Raw genomic sequence first — 18478 nt, 5'->3', positions numbered from 1 at the left:
TGTCTTTTTAAATAAGAGAAGACACAAGCAGTGAAAACTATTTTACTCAAAAGCAAACATTAACATATTGCTCTTTAGAATAATTTTCATTACTTTATATATTTTGAATTCTTCCATTCAGGTTTCTTCTTTTTCTTTTCAATTATTTATTTTAACAACATTTTATGTAAATACTAATCAGGATGCAACAATTTTGCAAATTAAAAATAAGTATATCTGTTTTTGTGAAAAGTTAAAAATAAATGCACAATGTTAATACCTTGTTATTGCAGTGTTTTTTTTAGCATGTTTTTTAAAAAATATGACCCCTTTTTTTGTTTGGTAACAAAAAAAAGCTTCAAGTATTTCTAATAGAAATTACATAATTAAATGGGTGGCAGAAAACATATCTGTATGCTATATATAGGTACATATGTGAAAAATAGATGTAACTGAAACATAAGTTGTTGTGTAGATGTGGCAGTGAAAATGTCTATAAAAGCAGCCTTGGGCCAGCATATATATCCAGCACAAAAGGTCACTAATTGCAAAATGCACACTGATATATATGCAGTAAATGTTTTTTTGGTTCCTCTGTTTTTCATGTCTTGTTAAACCTCAGCAGTAAATCACTGATTTATGCAGTGATTTCTTAGACAATGACTGATGCTCATGATAAGAATCGTTATCTTGTGCAAATTAGACAATCTTTAGATATTTCACTCCTGACTTTGAATTCTTTAGCAGCTACAAAGAATATTTGTAAATGGCATCAGTAACGTAATATTTTCACTTGTAACTAAATCAGCTACATATGCTTGGGTCAGAAAAACATCCTTCTCAGAAAATTTTTCTCTGTCAAGCAATAAAGATATTTGACTTTAGGTTGAAGACAAAAGCTTCAGAGCTTCAATTTATTTAATTATTTCAGCCATGGTGACTGACAGTGATAAATAAACATTAATAAATCATTAATAAATCACTAATCAGTAACTAAAGACTAGGCTCTTCCTGGAATATTTGCCAAATGTCTTCTTCAGAAAATCTCACTGGAACGTTTGTCATTCTCACAATTACAGTGGAAAGAACAGAGTGTTTCAGATGGCTAAATTAAAGCATGAGAATACCAGCAGCATATTGGTTTTAAGACTGTAATAAACCTAGTGTTATTTACAATAAGAATTCAAAATGCCAAGTTTCAAAATACTAAATAAAAATTGAATAAATTAGTTGTTGATTCAGTTTAGCAAATGGGACCCATGGCAATGTAACAAGCAACAACTCCTACAGGGCATTAGGAACAAGAAATGGGGACAAAAAAAGAAAATTATGAAAATTAATAGGAAATTTGATGCATTTCTACTTCTCACCTCAGCCTCCAGGTTTCAAATAGTGCCTGAAATGTCATTCATGTAATTATTACCACATCAAGTTGAAAGCAATTTCAGCCAGCTGATTTGATTGTGCATTAATGGCTGGAAAAAGAAGATAAGGAATGTGCATGGTAAAAATAGCTGCCCATTACTATAGCAGCAAATGGGGTCTTATTAGGTAACCTTGAATTCCATCATCATTCAGGTGGTCTTGATTTTTTTGTTTATTAAAGATTAACACCAAGTAAAAAATAGGAAATAACCTAATTGAAGTCCTTCCTGTCAACTTTCACCTTCCTCTCTGAATAGTGATTGAATCTTTTTGAGAAAGTTTACTAAATCTCACGGTGCTGAAGGTGGAAGGTATCAGTAGGTCTGTTTCTTGCCTTTCAGTGATGGTTGCAGAGGACAATGTGTGTCATACCTCTTTTTCACTGGAAAGTTGATTTGTAATGTGTCAGCAACTGTAATTTAATTCCAGTAAAATTAGGAAAATAAGAAGTAATATGTTGGTGGCTTCTTCAACCATAACCTAGCGTCTAAAAGGGCTTCATTGCCAACTATTGATTTGGCAGTGTTTCTGACAGGAAAGAGCCTGGAGCCATCAGCTTCTACAGAGCAGCCCTTTTCCTCATTTATTTCTGCATCTCAGGGAATCTCTCAATTTATTGCTCACCTGTCCTCTGTCATAGACCTCTTTCCTCATCTTTACTACATAAAACATAAGACTTGTATTCTACTCTACAAAAGTTCTTGTCTCACATTTGTTTTCTAAACTACTGCTTGCATTTATGTTGGGACTGAATTTGCAAAATCTGCTGTCACTAATGTTTCCCTCCATGTGGGCTATGGTCTCCCACCTTTTGTTTGGACTGGTTTGGCTTTGTCCTGCTTCTTCATCAGCTTCACTGAATCTAAATAGATACAACTGAAAAACTTTGTCAGAATTTCTCTTTTATTATTTGTGTATAATTTCTGTTGACCTGCACGCTGAAAGCATCTTGGTATTGGTCAAACATGAAAAAAACAGCAAGAGGGAGTAAGTTTCAGACATATATCTTCCAGTCATTAATTAGGAACTGTTAAGAGAAAAATCTGAACAGAAAAAATCCAGAGACCAGTGACACATGGAGATCAAAAGGACTATAAAACACTTAAAAAGCCCTCTCAGGTAGAAGAGACAGGTTTTGAAAAGTCACTCTGAAAAATGAGACCTGCTGAACAAGCTGGAGGAATGATCCTCAGGAAAACAGACTATTGTCTTAAAACTCCTAACCTCCTTCCTATGTTTTGTTCCTCCTTAGGTAAATAAGAATTGCTATGTAAGATATAGTATTTCTCAAACTAACTCTTTTGTATAATTCCTCCAAAGGAGTTACAGAGAAAAATCCTTCCCTTATTTTTTAATCAAGGTCATGCTGTAAGAAACTTGTATGTTTTTTGATAAGCCATGAACTATAAAAGCAAGCAGGATATGTGATATTTAGCAGCATAATTTTGGAGACTAGGGGGAAGATGTCCAAAAGAATAGCATTATGAAAAGGAACTGAAAAGAATTAAATAGAGTGAGATTTTTATTCAACACACCACACAGAATTTGATGAGGTATTTTGGAAAGAACCCTACCCGTTATAATTTTTTAGATGTCTCTAGAGAAACATCACTGAAGGAACATCTGTTTTTAGCAGCGTATATGTGAAGAAGAAAGAATCTCTTTGAATCACTAGAAATTACTCTTAGTTCTGTCTGCCGTATACTAACATTTCCATCCTTATTCTTGGGAACAATCATGATAGTTACTTGAGTAACTAATAGTAACTACTACCACAAAACTGAAATGTTATCAATTTCATCCTTCTGTAATCTCAATACTGTATAGAAGTAATTTTAGTTTCGGTTTCTCAAACCTTTCTCTTCCTGAACTCTTTTATCTACAAACATCTAAAAACCCCTTGACATGAATAGCAAACCCTGTAGTGCTATTAGGTCATGTAGAAACTATAGAGTGGGTGCTGCCACAAAGTGTGTTAGGACATGATCAAGACATTGTGCTCTTAGCTTTGTGTATAATTATGAATATGGGGGAGGGGAGAACACTCTGCTAATGTTTGTTTATTCTCCAAATATGACTTTTTTACAGTAAAAACTCTAACTCTAGTTTATAGTATCCCTGTGAATAAATGGGTGTGAGTCTGGTAAAACTTTCAATGAAAAAACCTTTCTGCTTTTTGTTTAGGAGATTGGTACTTTTCATTTTGACAGAGACACTGTTAAGTTGACTGAATTCCTGACCACAGAAATGTCTGGGCAGGGAGTTCATAATTAGCTACTTTGTCAATTGGTTATTTTGAGAGTGCAGTAAGGACTATCTGTAAAAATAAAATCCAGCAAAATAATGAAACCACAAATCAGGCATGTCTCATCTTAATAAACAATTATATTTAATTATGAAAGAATCTTTACTTACTTTCCAAGTGCAAAACACTCCATCTTAACAGTAGTTCCCCTTGCAGCTGTAACTACGTAAGGAAAATGGACTTCAATTTTTGGTTCATATTCCCCCATCACACCTGAAAAATAACAAATGTTTAAAATATGAAATATCATCAGTTTTCCATTATCACAGAAAGATCCATGGCCTGCTTTTTAAATCTGCCCAGCAGTAAAGCTGGTAATTGATGGAGATAGCCTTGCTTGATCTGATATGGTGTGCCCAGGTCCAGAATATATACTAAAATATACTCTTGAGTTTACCAGCAGCACAACATTGAACGCAAAAAAAGGATTTATAATTTCAAATTTTTAAAGATTAAAGTAGGCAATCAAGAAGAGTTAGTATTTTCATAGACCAAATATTTTTTTATCAGCACATTGACAATTAGACAAATATATCAACATATCATGCGCTGTTTGACTGGGGACCTTCTAAGCTCAGGGAAAAAAACCCTCAAATTATGTAGGAGCATTTGTGTATGCAGATACAAACACAGATATGTAGACATGAAAAATTCAGTTATGTTATTTTCAGTGAGACTTTCAGTTTGGAAGTAGATTTCTTTTCAGGACAGCACTTTAAGTACTGTAAGATGGCATTCTAGGAAATGGGAAAATATTAAGGAATGGGGAAATATAAAAATGGAAATTAATAAAGTTATTTCAGATTTACTGTAGAGAGATTGACAGCTTTGGAGAATCACAAGACCTTAGGAAATGAGAATTCAGTAAGGAAATAGAGATATATTTCATAAGGTGAAGTGAAAAATTTGCATTTGATGCCACTTGGAGGAAATATCATTACTAGCATGGAAGGAGAAGAATATGACTCTAACAGCTGTGTTTAGTTAGATGGAATTTGGGCTATGGGTGTAGGAATTACTTGGAAACAAAATGCTGTATTTAACAAAGTAAGAATTTTTCCAATTTTTAGATCAGAAAAACTGAATAAAATCTGACTTAATGAAAAAGTAGCAACAAGACAAGTCTGAATCTATAAAAATCAATCAAGATTCTCAAAAAACTCTAAAGCAAGCAAATAGGAACAAGAGATGAAAAGACAGGAGAGAAAAAGAGATCTCTTATGTGAGAAAGAAAAGAAAGGAGTGTAAGAAGAAACTTGGAAGTAAAGGAGTACAAGATTTACAGCTGAGAGAATAATAGTTGGCAGAGATAGATGAGAAAACAACCCACAACCTGCTAGAGCAAAAAACAATACATAAGACTGAAATTGTAAAACATATATTCCTAGCCTTCAAATGTTGCTTATGGGGCTCAGGAATTTCCAGTGGGGCTGTGCTCTCATTTTCCCACTGTCACTCAGGCCCCTAAAGGTCCAGCATAAAGAAGCTTGGTTCTGGGAGGAAGTCTGAACATATATAATTTGATTGTTTCATTAGGGGCTTAAGTCTAATTAGAAAATCTAAATGTGTCTCATAAGTGAATCAAATTACAAAAAAAGAAAGCATAAAATGCTTTTATTTCAAATAATGTAATTGTATAAATAATTTTATAGGTAGCAGATTTCTTTGTAGAACAATTATCCTGCAAGAATTATGTGTGCTATCAATACTGACCTATTTCCTCCAAGACATGACTAAATCAGTGTTTTGACATTGCCTTATGAACCCTCTTTTTTAAATAGGACAAAACAAAAACAAAAACAAAAACATGTGTGTCCTGGGTATTAAAGTAAAGCCAGGCCATCAAAAAATGATAGTCAACTAAAATTTTCCTTAGCCTAGACTGATTGCTCATATAATATGTCAAAAAAATTCATTCCCACTGGATTGTAAGATGTGAATAAATTTATAATTTAGTTACACTCCTTGTAACTTTGTTTACTTTTTTCTGAAGTTTTTTTTTGTGACTATGAATACTAGTTTCTGATTTATCTCAGTTAACCAATTACATGGTTTTACAGGATATCTATCATATCTCCTTTCAAATATGTCTTTAACTGACTGAAAAACTCCAGACCATTAATCCTTCCTCAAAAAGAATCTTTATTATGCATTCCTAGTGCCCACGTTGCACTTCTTCAAATTCCATTCTCTCACTTTTGAGATGTGAAGATGAGAACTGCACAACAAGCATGAAGATGTAGGTCTTTCTATCATACTATTTATTTCCTTGGAATTTTTTGTTTGTTTCAAAAAATTCAGCTCTATTTTCTATTTTTTACTTGAGCTGATGTTTGTACACTGTGGCACCCTAATGTCTTTACTGATAATATCTAATAAAGGTATTATATTTTTAGGTATAGGTATTATATAAATTTGTTGGTGGTGATATTATTTATTGTCTATATATTCTATTTCTATTATCACAATAGCCTTTTGCAGTTCTTCAGGGTTAGTTTTAACTTTAAAAATTCTAAATAATTCTACATCAACAATCTTCTCTACTTCTCTGTTAACTTTGTTTCCAGACAGTTTATGTGTGGAATAGTGAGGTCCCAGATAAGTCTTCACTGACAATCTCTCAGTTCTCCATACAATAGGTGGATTTTTTTTTCTAATCTATTTTTAATTGAAAATGGGGCTGTACTTCAGCCCCTCCAACAATTTAGTTTCCTCAACAGTCTTTGATGAGTGACCCTGTAAAGAATTATGTGAAATGCAAGCAGCTTGGCTATTTCTATTCATATTCTCTCAGACTCTTTAGGAAAGCTGAAGCACAATTTCCCTGGTTAAAAGCTGTGTTGTTGGTATATGACTGTGTGGTAAGACTACTATGTGTGAATGTGCTGAATAAAATCCTAATGATGATACTTTTTATGTGTTTTCTAGCTACACACTTGATACAGAGGTCAGACCTAGTGGTCTGTCATTCCTCAGATGTTCTTAGGAGTCCTTTTTTTGAAAAAAAAAAAAAAAACCAAAAAAAAAACCCCAAACCAAAAAACACCACCTTTTTTACCTATCTTCTTTCTAGTCCTAAGGCTCAGTGAAGGAAAATAGTACATCCTGCCTCCTTCCATACAGAAGTTGGGCCTTGGAAATTTGTTATTATTTTTAGTGTCAATATTTCCTCTAAGATTACTTCTATATAAACTTCAATTACATCAGTCCTGATAGAGGAATCTCCCATGTTCTCTTGTAGTGAATACTGCTGAAAATAGTTCATTTAGGTTTTGTGATGGACTGTTAAATTCCTAAGGTGGTTCTCTTAAATCTCTGACATCTGCTGACTGTTCACACTCACTGAAAGGTTTTGTGCTTCAATGAAATTAAAAACAGGGTGTTTTTGCTTTTGGGTAAGGCTTTGTTCTGGAAACTAATTGTGTTGTTACATAGTATTTAACATTTGATTTTTTTTAGCCCTGAATGAAAGCAGAACTTAAAATAGGATTAAATTATTCTTGTCTTTAAAATAATGCAGTACATCTGTACCCATCTGTGGGACAATATTGTCTTTTAAATCTTATGTTTTTAACTAACATTAAGTCCCTTTGGTAAGTGCAGTCTGTACACATACTGAATGCTCTTTGCAAGTCCTGCTATCATTTCATACTCTTAATGAAATGCTGATTGACTGATGCTTTTCACCACGTCGTGTTGTTCTGGGTTATTGCTACCCCAGTAAGCGACACGCCTGCAGCAACCGGCAGGAAATGTATAGAAATTACTGAGCAATTTCTTGGTGTCCCCATGAAAATTAGGAAACAAAAGTCTATTATTGCAGAGGGATATTTTTCATCCTTATTATTTATGATCTTTGAGACCATGAAGGCCATTACAGTTGCATAGATATTAAGGGAATTGTTAAGGCCTTACCTTCCCATATTACACTATAATTGCTCTGCTATCGCTGTGGTGCCTCTAGGCTTTTTAGCTTTCCAGCTTCTGTTTTTGTCACTATGAGTCAGTGATGGCAAAACAATCATCACCTGCACTTCCATGAAGATTTTTGTTCATTTGTGTTAAATGTTAAAAGGAACCTGAACTTTTAAGAAATATTGAGGTTTTGAGCTAAATGCACTGGAATCAATCTCTCTCAGGCTTATATACATGACTCTCTTACAGAGGTTTGGCTAGGGCTATAAAAAATCTTCTCAGTCACTTTTTATATCCAGTTATCAAACATGCAATACAACAATAAATAAAATTGATCAGCAGACAATAAAAGCGTAATATATGATTTTCAAGTGGCTAACAAATCACAGAGCTCATGTGGTTTGGGCACTACAGAGCAATGGGATGCAATTCGCAATGCTGCTGTGGTCTACCTTCCCATGAAAATACATACTTTCTGAAAATCCTTTACCTTTCAAGGCCTGACCCCCATCGTTCATTATTTTTTAGGCTAATTATGTAGTTTGCTAGATTCCCTACTTCCCAAGATTCGTTGTTCGTCTGAGTTCAGATCTGGGTATAAAAGTATTGAATTTGTGATTGATATGAAACATACGTCTTCAAAATAAATCTTGTTTACAATATAATGAAATTTGGTCTGGAATTAGAAACTGATTTAAAAATCAAACTTTGTTTGTTTCAGTAAATAGTGGCCTTCACTCTGAAATATGTCATTCCACCTTAAATTTTCCAGTATTTGGGTCTCTGCCCTTTCAGGCAGGGTCTTTGCGGAGGGAGATTTAAAAACTAATAATGCTTTTGCTCTGCCTCTGATTACCAAAGAAGACACTGATTTAAAGGATTGAGCATATCGCAGGACAAAGCACAGTTTAACCTTGTTGTAATCAATGTCTCGTTAGTCACCCAACCAGAAAGGGATCTCAGTATTTATAGAAGAGATCTCTCCTTCGGATTTTTTTAATAATGATGCAGTTATCACAAAGTAATTATTCTCCAACCCAAGTACAGGAAAAAATTATTCAGAACATCAGGTTTACTTTTAATAAGAGGTTTAATTTAACAAGTTTTTCCCTCCAACTTTACTGTAAATCTGTGACTTGAGTTCTACACTGCTACTCAATGTCTTCTAAACCCTAAGCTATAATGGCTGCATTTCATTTTTCTATGAAAAATAGAGATAACAATGTGATAAATATTGATTTTGAGAGACCTACATATCACAGGAATAGATGTAATAAAATTTCAGACATTTACAGATACTACTGCAGCTAAAATTCTTTACATTATCCCCTAGGGGCCAATGGAAACAGAGAATAGAATAAAGAAGAAATATCAGTTTTTGATTTTCAAACTTTCAGCTAAGAACAAGAGAAAGAGCTACAGACAGGCTATCAGACATTATTGCTTTGCAAAGGACTGCTCTACCGCTTCATTTAGCCTGCTAATCCACGATATACAACCTCAGATGAAGAGTGTGGAAAAATCACAGTATCCAAAAAATAAGAATTTTTTTCCTTCAAGAGGCCAAGAAGAATCTGACTGCTGAGAAATCATGACCCATCTCTTATTCAGCTGTGTAGATTAATCCTTCATTAATCTTCCAGATATTGACTACCCTCTTGCATGTCCCAAAACATGAAGGCTCTGTAAATCCTGTTAGCTAAAAGGATTTGTGTTTGTTACATACTCTTTCAGTAATAGCTCTTTAACTTGCTTTGGGGCCTAATTTTGAATGGAACAAGTTACAGGCAGTGCTTGAATAAATGGCTGACAAACATTTAAGACAGTAGATAGAAAATATGCTAGGATTCCCGGCTAAACATCATCAGAATGCTCAGGAGAAAATGAAAGCCAAGTATTTCCTGTACCCAGGAAAAAGATTAGGCATGGATTGATATTTGTCATTATTTTGTTAACAAATGATAAAACCCTTCAAGCTCTGTGACTAAGAATGCACATCTGAGAGTTTTGCATGAAGAAGTCCCTAATCTTAATCAGATGGTGCAGGAATGATAGCATGGTTTTCTTACACCTGGATAAAGCTCTAAAGACAAATTTAATTGGGATTTTTGCTAGTTTGCGTCTTCCTCTCAGTTTCTGGGTAACCTCTTGAGGAGTGATAAACTCATCCTGCTGCATAAGAGTTTTTTAATAATTTTAGAGATCAAAAGTTGAGTATCCTAACATATTGTAATGATGATCTGTTGTGTGAATATGTATCTAAACCCAAGAAAATTTTGCCTAAGAAATTGCTTACAGAATGTTCATATATAATTTCTCCTTCTATCTATAACCTGCAATGAAAGCTAAGTTTGCCTAAGGTGTGGGTCCCTCTGTGGTAAATGAATATTTAGCACTTTCCCTGAAGACCTGTACTGTTAAATGTCTCCAGAAATTTTTTTTGGGAGAGTACTGAATACACAGATTTACAATGACAGTAAATTGACAGCACAAACTGAGTTAATTCAAGTCTAATGATGATACCCACCATTGTATCCGGTCTGCAGCAGAGATTTTAAATGAACTGGGAAGAATTTATTGACTCACCTGCTATTAATCTTATTCTAAATGGAAGGACCAACACCTGCTGTAAGTCCCTAGAAATTTACTGTGGAATGGTTGTTTTAAGGTAACAGTTCACAACATTCCTTCCACTAAAATGTCTCTCAGCCAGCTTTTGAGCTATAAATGTATCATTTGAGAAGCCCTGATATTACATTCTGCAATGCACTGAACTGAGCACTAAATTAATTAATACTAAAGTGTCAACAATGTTTTCATATGTTAGCGAGCAAGTGCTATTGCATATCACTGGATGGAAAGAGGTCTTTACTGGAATATATATCCTAATATGAAAGAAAAATTGGTAATTCAGTGTCTGAAAAAAATATCATGAGTACAGCACAAGAAGGGAATAAACTCTAGTTTAAAACTAAGGGATAAGATGTCCATGTATTCATAATTATAGAGGAATAAATGTGAAAGAAAGTCACATTTAGCAGAAAAATTGTTTAAAGTTTAAGCATAATTTTACTATCACCACTTTATAATCCATATTTTACTCATACTTGATTTGACTAGTTTATCAGTTACATTGAACTTTGTCTGGAAATCTCTTTCTAGAAATAATATTACTATCTTGAAGTATATTATTATTTATAACTCTTCAATATATGTACGTCATACATACAAATGAGCTTTCTGCCTCTCTTAAGCATCAAAAAAAACCCCAAAAGCACTTAATTTTCAGTTGAAAACAGGTGTTTTATGAATTAAATAAAGGGAACTGAGTCCAAACCCTAAAAACACAAAATCAATGAGATAGTATCAGAATAAGCAGTGAGGAAAATATTGGTATATTATTTAGTTCTTCAAATGAGAGCCCAAAATTTTTAGTGTACAGGTTGGGCTGCAGAGATTTCTGTTCACCTGTGTTTGAAGATGTTGAGCAGACTATGACCAAGTCTGCAGTCTTTTTCTGTGTTGAAAAGTCTTTAGTGAGTAATAATCTAGACTTAATAAATTTACCACATATTTGTAAAATGGCATCTAAGCTCTCCTTCTAAATCCAGCACGTCTGGTATTGGATGAAACCAAACTTCATGCTTTGGACATTCAGAGATGAGTGAGGATATGTGAGTGGCTTGTACACAACATTCCAATATGAAGATTTGTGCATATGCAGTTGTGTCTAAACATGAAAACCTGAACATTTTCACTGACTAGGTATGTAGATAATTTTTCTGAGCAGCCATACACATCAAGAAACAAAAGGAAGTCATTACATAGTCAACATCTTACTTGGAAGACCTAGGTCAATGAAAACCACATCGTAGGGGATTTTGTTCCATTTTGTTTTTATGGGGAATGAGATTACATTGAACTTGGCACAAGAAATATGTGTCAGATTTCTTTTAGTCATCACTGGCTAATGTTTATTGTTTCTCCTTTCCAATTTCCTGATATTCATCCAGGACAGGCTCACAAAAGATATTCAGAAACCTGGGAAATCTTATTTAATCTAAGTGATTAGGAGAAAGATCTAATTTTTATGGGGTTTGTAATTATCTTCCTGATGAAAATTCTCCAGGAATCTCATTTTTCCTATAGGAAATGACATAATTGTTTGTACTTCAAATATGACCTTAAGCTTAATTTTTTTTCCTTGCAACCTGCAAAGTTGTTTACAGAATGAAAATAAAGTATTCCCTTTCTAACTAGGTGCCAGAAGTGTCAAAACTATTGTGATGTCCAGAGAGAGTATTTCCCTCTCTTCTTTCCTATCAATTAGAACACTACTGCATGTAACAGTGTTCTCTAATATTCATTGTATCTAATAAATTGGGAAAAGCTTCCTAAGTAAGAAATGGTTTTCAGTCGAGACTGCCCATACAACCATGCAAAATGAAGAACCTATTACTTCCTCGATATGAAAGTAAAATTTCTCCGTCATCAGCAACAAGTATTGAAATATCCATTGTTTTAGACCTAATAGAAACAAATCATCCTGTTACCTACTTGCTGCAGTTTTAACCTCAAGTAGAACTCCTGCTGTTCATAATCAATTTTTTTCACTACTCTGGAAAGAATTCCAAACTGATAGGTAATTTCAATTTAAATGTTGTGCCATACACTATGACTGCAAAGCAGTAGTCACGGGTGAATTTCTATCTAAGATCCTGAGACACCAAGATACATAACATTCAGGACCATTCTTCATACTCTGAAACCATTTACAGCTGTAAAGGTTACTTTCATTATCAATTTGTACAGATTTGAATTGTCACCAAGTATTAAAATATTACCAACATACTTCTGTCTGAAATCTTAATAATTATGCTTCAATGCAACACCATTCCTAATCCTGAGAAATTTAGAGGAACATTTTTTTTCAAGTTCAGTAATTTTGGGCTTTGCATATTCTGTATATGGATCAGTTAACTCTTTGTGCAAGTTTCAAAAATCATGAGAAGAAGTGAAACAAGAAAACATAAGTGCAGAAGATGTGCAAGATGCTACATCTAGAATCTTCAGCTATTTTAGCTAATTTAAAAAAGCAACCACTGCATTTCCAGCATATAGTGTTTGTATAAACAAATGGGAAGACTTAGCAATTAAAAATACTGTAAGGAAGTCACCTTAACTGAACTCAAAAGCAGACTAAACTCAATGCAAACTTTTGTAGTGAAAGAGTTCTTGCTTTACAATGAATCCTGGGACATAGACTTTTCACAACCTTTCCCTGTTTTTCTCCTGTAATAGCCCCATAGCTCCCTGGGTTCAGCCATTTTACATTGCCAAAAGACCATCCCAAGTTATTTTGTCTTTCTACTTTCCTAGATTAAGTATTTTACAAAGAGAGTCTTTGAACTGTTTTGTGCTGCTTGAGAGTGTTCTTCAACTATTCTAAAATCCCTATAAGACACACTAAAAGGTTTATTGTTTAGGAGCCCTCTGTAAAATTCTCTGCCTACCTATAGATTTTCTTGCCTATAGGTAAGAACCACTGCTGCTAACTGGAATAGACTTCCTAAATAATAATAAAAAAATTTTAAAAAAGGTAATATTTTGTGAATAAGAAAACCTCTAGCAAACCCAAAACCTTCCCCCATCCTATTATATGTATGTTCTTTTTTTTTTTTTTTAAATTAAAATAAGACTACACTGACATTTCTTAATCCTGATTTTCATCCTATTATTTTGACAATATTGCAGGAGAACCTTGGCACAAGAGCAGAACAAAAGAGACAAAAAGTACAAAATACCTGTAATCAATGCAGGACATACTTTCAGCAGAGTAAAACAGAGATTGTAGGAAGAGTTTTATTTTCAGTTTTCAGTGACCCATCATTAAAATACCTCACTACAGTTTTACAGGAGAAACATATTTACTAGCAGGTAATGGCTGTCCAGGGACATTGCCATTTTATCAACCTTCCCCTGGAGCAAACCTTGCACACATTCACGTCTCTGTCAGTGTTATCAATCTTTGTATACCACTAAAGGACAACCTTGATTTTGCCCAGACAGTTTGTCTCTGCTTGAAAAAGAAAAACCAAAGGAGGATTACTTCAGGTTTGATTCCTGCCCTGGAGTACTGAATAAGAAGAGTTCCTACAGTTTCTGTACAGTTTTTATGGACACAACTCAAATACAAAATGTTACTGCAAAACCTTGCAAGATAACCCACATGAAACCGGAAATCTCCAAGACTGGAAAATCCAGAAAACCTAGCATAATTAAATCACAGCTGAATATACATTTTTAACTCCTATTAAAATTCGGGTGCACTTTTTTGTCTTCTAGAATTCAGCTCCATATTAGAGGACAACCCCATTAGAAGACAAAACTACTAATAAAAGTTGAAAAAAAAAATTAAAAATAAAAAACAGAGAAAGGCAAGGAATGACAGGTCAAAAACATTAATCTTTAAGCAATTTTTAAAAAATTCTAGGTATCAGTTAATTAATAACTGTCAGCATTCTTTGAGGATGGGTACAGCTAAGTCTGTGAAACTGCAAACTTTGTTCTATCTTTATTTATTACCTTATTATGCTACACTGGGCTATTTTATGGCTTGATTTCTATTCTTTGGGAATTTGCTATTATTTCTTCCAAATTTTCCTTCACGCTGGTAAAGACATCTTTAGATAACCTAGTGATGTCAAGCAACATATCCCCGAGTTTAACTTCAAAAAGCATATGCAGATCATATTTCATCATGGAAAATTAGAAATTAACATCCTTAATGCCTCAATAGCTATATGTTCTATCATTATGTGAGAGTATTAACCACATTGAATTAATCAATAGAATGAGGACAGACAAAATTCAGTTCACTGGTTCACAGACTACAAAGACATGGAAAAAATTTGAAAGTCAGTTACATGGTATGTCTAGTCAGACATACCAACATCAGTTAACATCAGGTTAAACTAATTTGCTCTGATGGCACATAGTACAAATTATCCACTGATGTCTGAAATTGTACAGGTTTGTTGTTGTTTTTTTTTTTAATTTTTTTCTTTTTTTTTTTAACTCTGCAAATTTCACCACAGCTAAGTGAATATGCATATCTGCACCGATCTAAAATGAAGAATTATGTAATTTTCTACTGTACAGTAATAATGTTAAAGTTAAGATATTTTCCAAAGAAAACATATTTTCCAAAGAAGGATAAAAAAGTAAGAAAAACTGGAATAAAAATGTGTAAACTTGAAATAACAGTCTTATGCACTGAATGTGCAAATATTTATACTCCCTAGGTTTCTATTTCCTAAATTTGAACAGACTTTCAGAAGTTTTTATGAAGATAATTTACTGTTCCCAATCAGCAACCAAGCCTGTGAAGATACAATTTAACAAAGCTGTTTATTATCTGTAAACAGTTATCAAATATTTCCTCAAAGTTTGTAATGCATTAAAAGGCAGTTAGGGAAATAATGCATATTTTTTATTTCCTGCTAAAACTTTTTATCTCCTCAAAATTTTAGGGTGTTTTTATAAGCTAGCTTGAAGTGAAATTGAATTATATGAAATGAATGATTGTCAAGGATGTCTGAACAAATGAGGTACTCATTTTATTCAGAATCCATTGAAGGATTTATTGATGTTTTTATTTAATTTGCTTCATATCAAGCAGCTAAGCTCCCCTTTGAGACACATCACAGAAGAAATAAAAGATTAATAAAATCACAGTAAGTTCTTGCAATCTTTCAGAGTTTGACAGAATGCCTTAATATTATTCCATTTCCTTCTCATAGATAAATAGAGACCAATGTTGTTATTGAAGTGCTCTTTGTCACAAGCTGTCTACTCCCCTGAGCATAGGTACTGTATATACATCAAAATCTAAGAATGATGATAAATAAATCAATTAGAGTATTTTGGAGTTAATGATAAATATGTTTGGAGAATACAAGCTATATAAATGGTTTTATTTATATAGAGCTATTTGTAAAAGCTGTTTAAAACCACAAGCTCTTCCTGTGGTTTCTAACAAATGTGCTGACTGCGTAGGGTAACGTCAGTTGTGATGCCAACCATCGGAACTCAGAAAGATGGATTGTTTTTAAGCCTAAGTGAGTATTTGACAAGTTCAAAGTAATTCAAGTTATTTTATGACATAAAAAAAAAAGCTTTAAAAGCCATATTTAAAAATATATAACACAACTCAGCAAACACAGAGTCAAGTACATTTTCAGGTAATTTAATATTTGTTTTAATGCCATTTTTAAATTCTCACTTTCCTCTTGGTGTCTATTCCCAGTAATTTCTTTCTTCATAAATTAATTTTCTTTAACTAGTTAGCACTACTTTCCAGCAGTTATTCTGTATTTTGGCACATAATGAATGCATACTTTAAAAAGGCTGTCATCACCCTTTAATATTTGTCAACAGTCAAGGCAGTGTTACCTAAGGCTATTTGTATGAAAATGAAAAAGTACAGTATGATTTATGAAATTTTTTAATTATAATCCTGGATTGTTTTTTAAATGGCCCATATTATTGCATTACATGGAGGAGGTAGAACCAGATGTCCCAAATAATATGATTTAGCAACCAGTATTTTCCTTAACAATTTTTTCAAAGCAGGTTTATGGAGACTGCAAGATTAGGTAGAAAGCTGAGGTTTCTTCATTAAGAAACTTGCTCAGTCATACAGGAAAGCAAGCAATTTACTGAGAAGTACTGAAGAATTCCATGACAAGAAAGGAGCTTTTCATAAATACCAACAGATTAAAATTAAGGTATGGAAGCCTGGCAGATATTCATGTGTGTGAAAAAATGAGTCAGGAAACTGGGAAACAGTTGAGGAGCTGTTCATCTATGTGCAAACACTTCCCCAATACTCCAGAACAGTTCAGAAGGTTGGATTATCACAGTGGTGTGACAGCCAGCCGTGAAAAAAAAATTTGCTGGAGGCTGGTATTTACTACCCACTTGACATTTAAAAAAATCTGCAGAGCTTTCCTTCATAGATTTTTTTCTTAGCTCAGTGATGTAGACTGCTGCCTTTATCCTTATTTACTCTCTCAATTTCTTTCAGTGTGTTGTGTGCCTATGTACTGTCAGTAGAGGATGGAAAATTAATCTGCTGAATTTCTGCACAAGACAGAACCAAATAAAAGCATGAAGAAATATCATAAAGAATAAATAGAGTAAGAAATGAATAATAAATATGAAAATGAAATTATATTTTTTTCAGAGTCCGAACTGATTTAGAAGGCAGTCAAAATTTGGGCATTTTAATTTTGAAAAAAATTAATTTTATCAAAAGGTCATTTATATGGATTCCCCATGTTAAATCAGTAAAATTAAACACCTGAAACTCAATAATTAACATAGGTACTAAACCAGCAAAAGAAAATAGCAAGTCATGAATTAAAAAAGCATCATTTTGCTGCAGAGGTTACTTGCAGCTGCAGAGGTTACATACAGAACGAAATTTAAACTTGATACAATGAGCAAAAATTAAGTTAATTTCATTCTAATTGGTGAACATATTTTAAATTTACTCTATTAAACAAAATCCTCTGTGTTTAAATCCAGAGTTTGTAATATGTTTGTAGCAGGACTAATATTCGTTTGAGAAAAAGATATAAGACAAAAGAAAACTCAAAAGTTTCTTTCTCTCTTTGATTTATGTATGTATGGATTCACATGTGCTGAATTGCTGTGAGAAGCTAGAAAGCATAATCGAATGTGGAACATCTTGGAAAGAAGGAAAATATTGGCCATTTTATCTGTTCCTTTGAGACATAGCAGAAGAGATTGATACCCACCTGTCTGCAAGTTCCTTTCAGGCAGTTGTAGAGGGTGATAAACATTTCTCTGTGCCTCCTTTTCTCCTGGCTAAACAATCCCAGCTCCCTCAGCCACTCCTCATGGGATGTGCTTTTTACACCTCTAGCAGCTTGACTGCCCTTCTCTGGACTCACTCCAGCACCTCAATATCCTTTCTTCAAGTGAGTGGCCCAGAACAGGACACATACTTCAGATGTGACTTCACCAGTGCTGAGTAAACAGGACAATCAATCACTGCCCTGCTCCTGCTGGCCACACCATTTCTGATCCAGCCCAGGATGCCATCTGCCTTCTTGGCCACCTGGGCACACTCTGGATCATGTTCAGCCACTTCTGCCCAGCACCCTCAGGTCCTTTTCTGCTGTGCAGCTTTCCAGTCACTCTGCTCCCAGTTTATAGCACTGCCTGGGGTTGTTGTGACCCAAATTCGGAATCCAGAACTTTGATTGTCCTTCTGATCCTTCTTGTAGATGCTCATATTTGCTATTTTGCAGTCAACTGGGACTTTTCTAGATAATCACGACAGTTGGTAAATGATTGAGAGAGGCTTGGTGGGTTCTTTCACCATCTCTGTCATTACTATTGGGTGAGTGCCATCCAGACCCATGGACTTGTGGGTATCTATTTGGCATAGCAGATCACTAACCATTCTCTCCTGGATTATGGGAGTATCACTCAAGTCCACACCCCTTACTTCCAGCTCTGGGAGTTGGGTATCCTGAGTACAACTGCTTTTGGTATTGAGGCAAAGAAGGCACAAAGTATCTCAGACTTTTTGTCATCATTTGACACTATGGCACATTGTGCACCCAGAAAAGGATGGAGATTCTCATCAAGCCCTCCTTTTACTGCTAGTGTATTTAGGGAAACTTTTTTTATGTTGTCTTTAACCACAGCAGCCAAATACATGAACAATGTCCTGACATCCTGCAGCTGGTCTCTATGCCCCATGTGGCATTTGCCAGTCCCCCGTGGATGTCTCAGGTTCACAAAAGTATCAGTGTGGCA

At 34.2% G+C, this 18478-nt stretch overlaps 1 protein-coding gene across 15 annotated transcripts in view; it reads right to left on the bottom strand.

Moving 5' to 3' along the window:
- The window catches only part of CNTN5 (contactin 5), a 592916-nt gene that overhangs the window by 137169 nt on the left and 437269 nt on the right, over positions 1–18478 (bottom strand). For all 15 annotated transcript variants that reach the window (XM_072927379.1, XM_072927359.1, XM_072927346.1 and 12 more), the window contains one exon: positions 3820–3922. In XM_072927379.1, the coding sequence (XP_072783480.1) occupies positions 3820–3922 (103 nt within the window). The remainder of the gene's footprint in view (positions 1–3819; positions 3923–18478) is intronic.

Source organism: Taeniopygia guttata, chromosome 1, assembly GCF_048771995.1.
Source record: "Taeniopygia guttata chromosome 1, bTaeGut7.mat, whole genome shotgun sequence".
NCBI lineage: Eukaryota > Metazoa > Chordata > Aves > Passeriformes > Estrildidae > Taeniopygia > Taeniopygia guttata.
The sequence above is the reverse complement of the archived record's forward strand: the minus strand, read 5'-3'. Positions and strand labels throughout refer to the sequence as shown.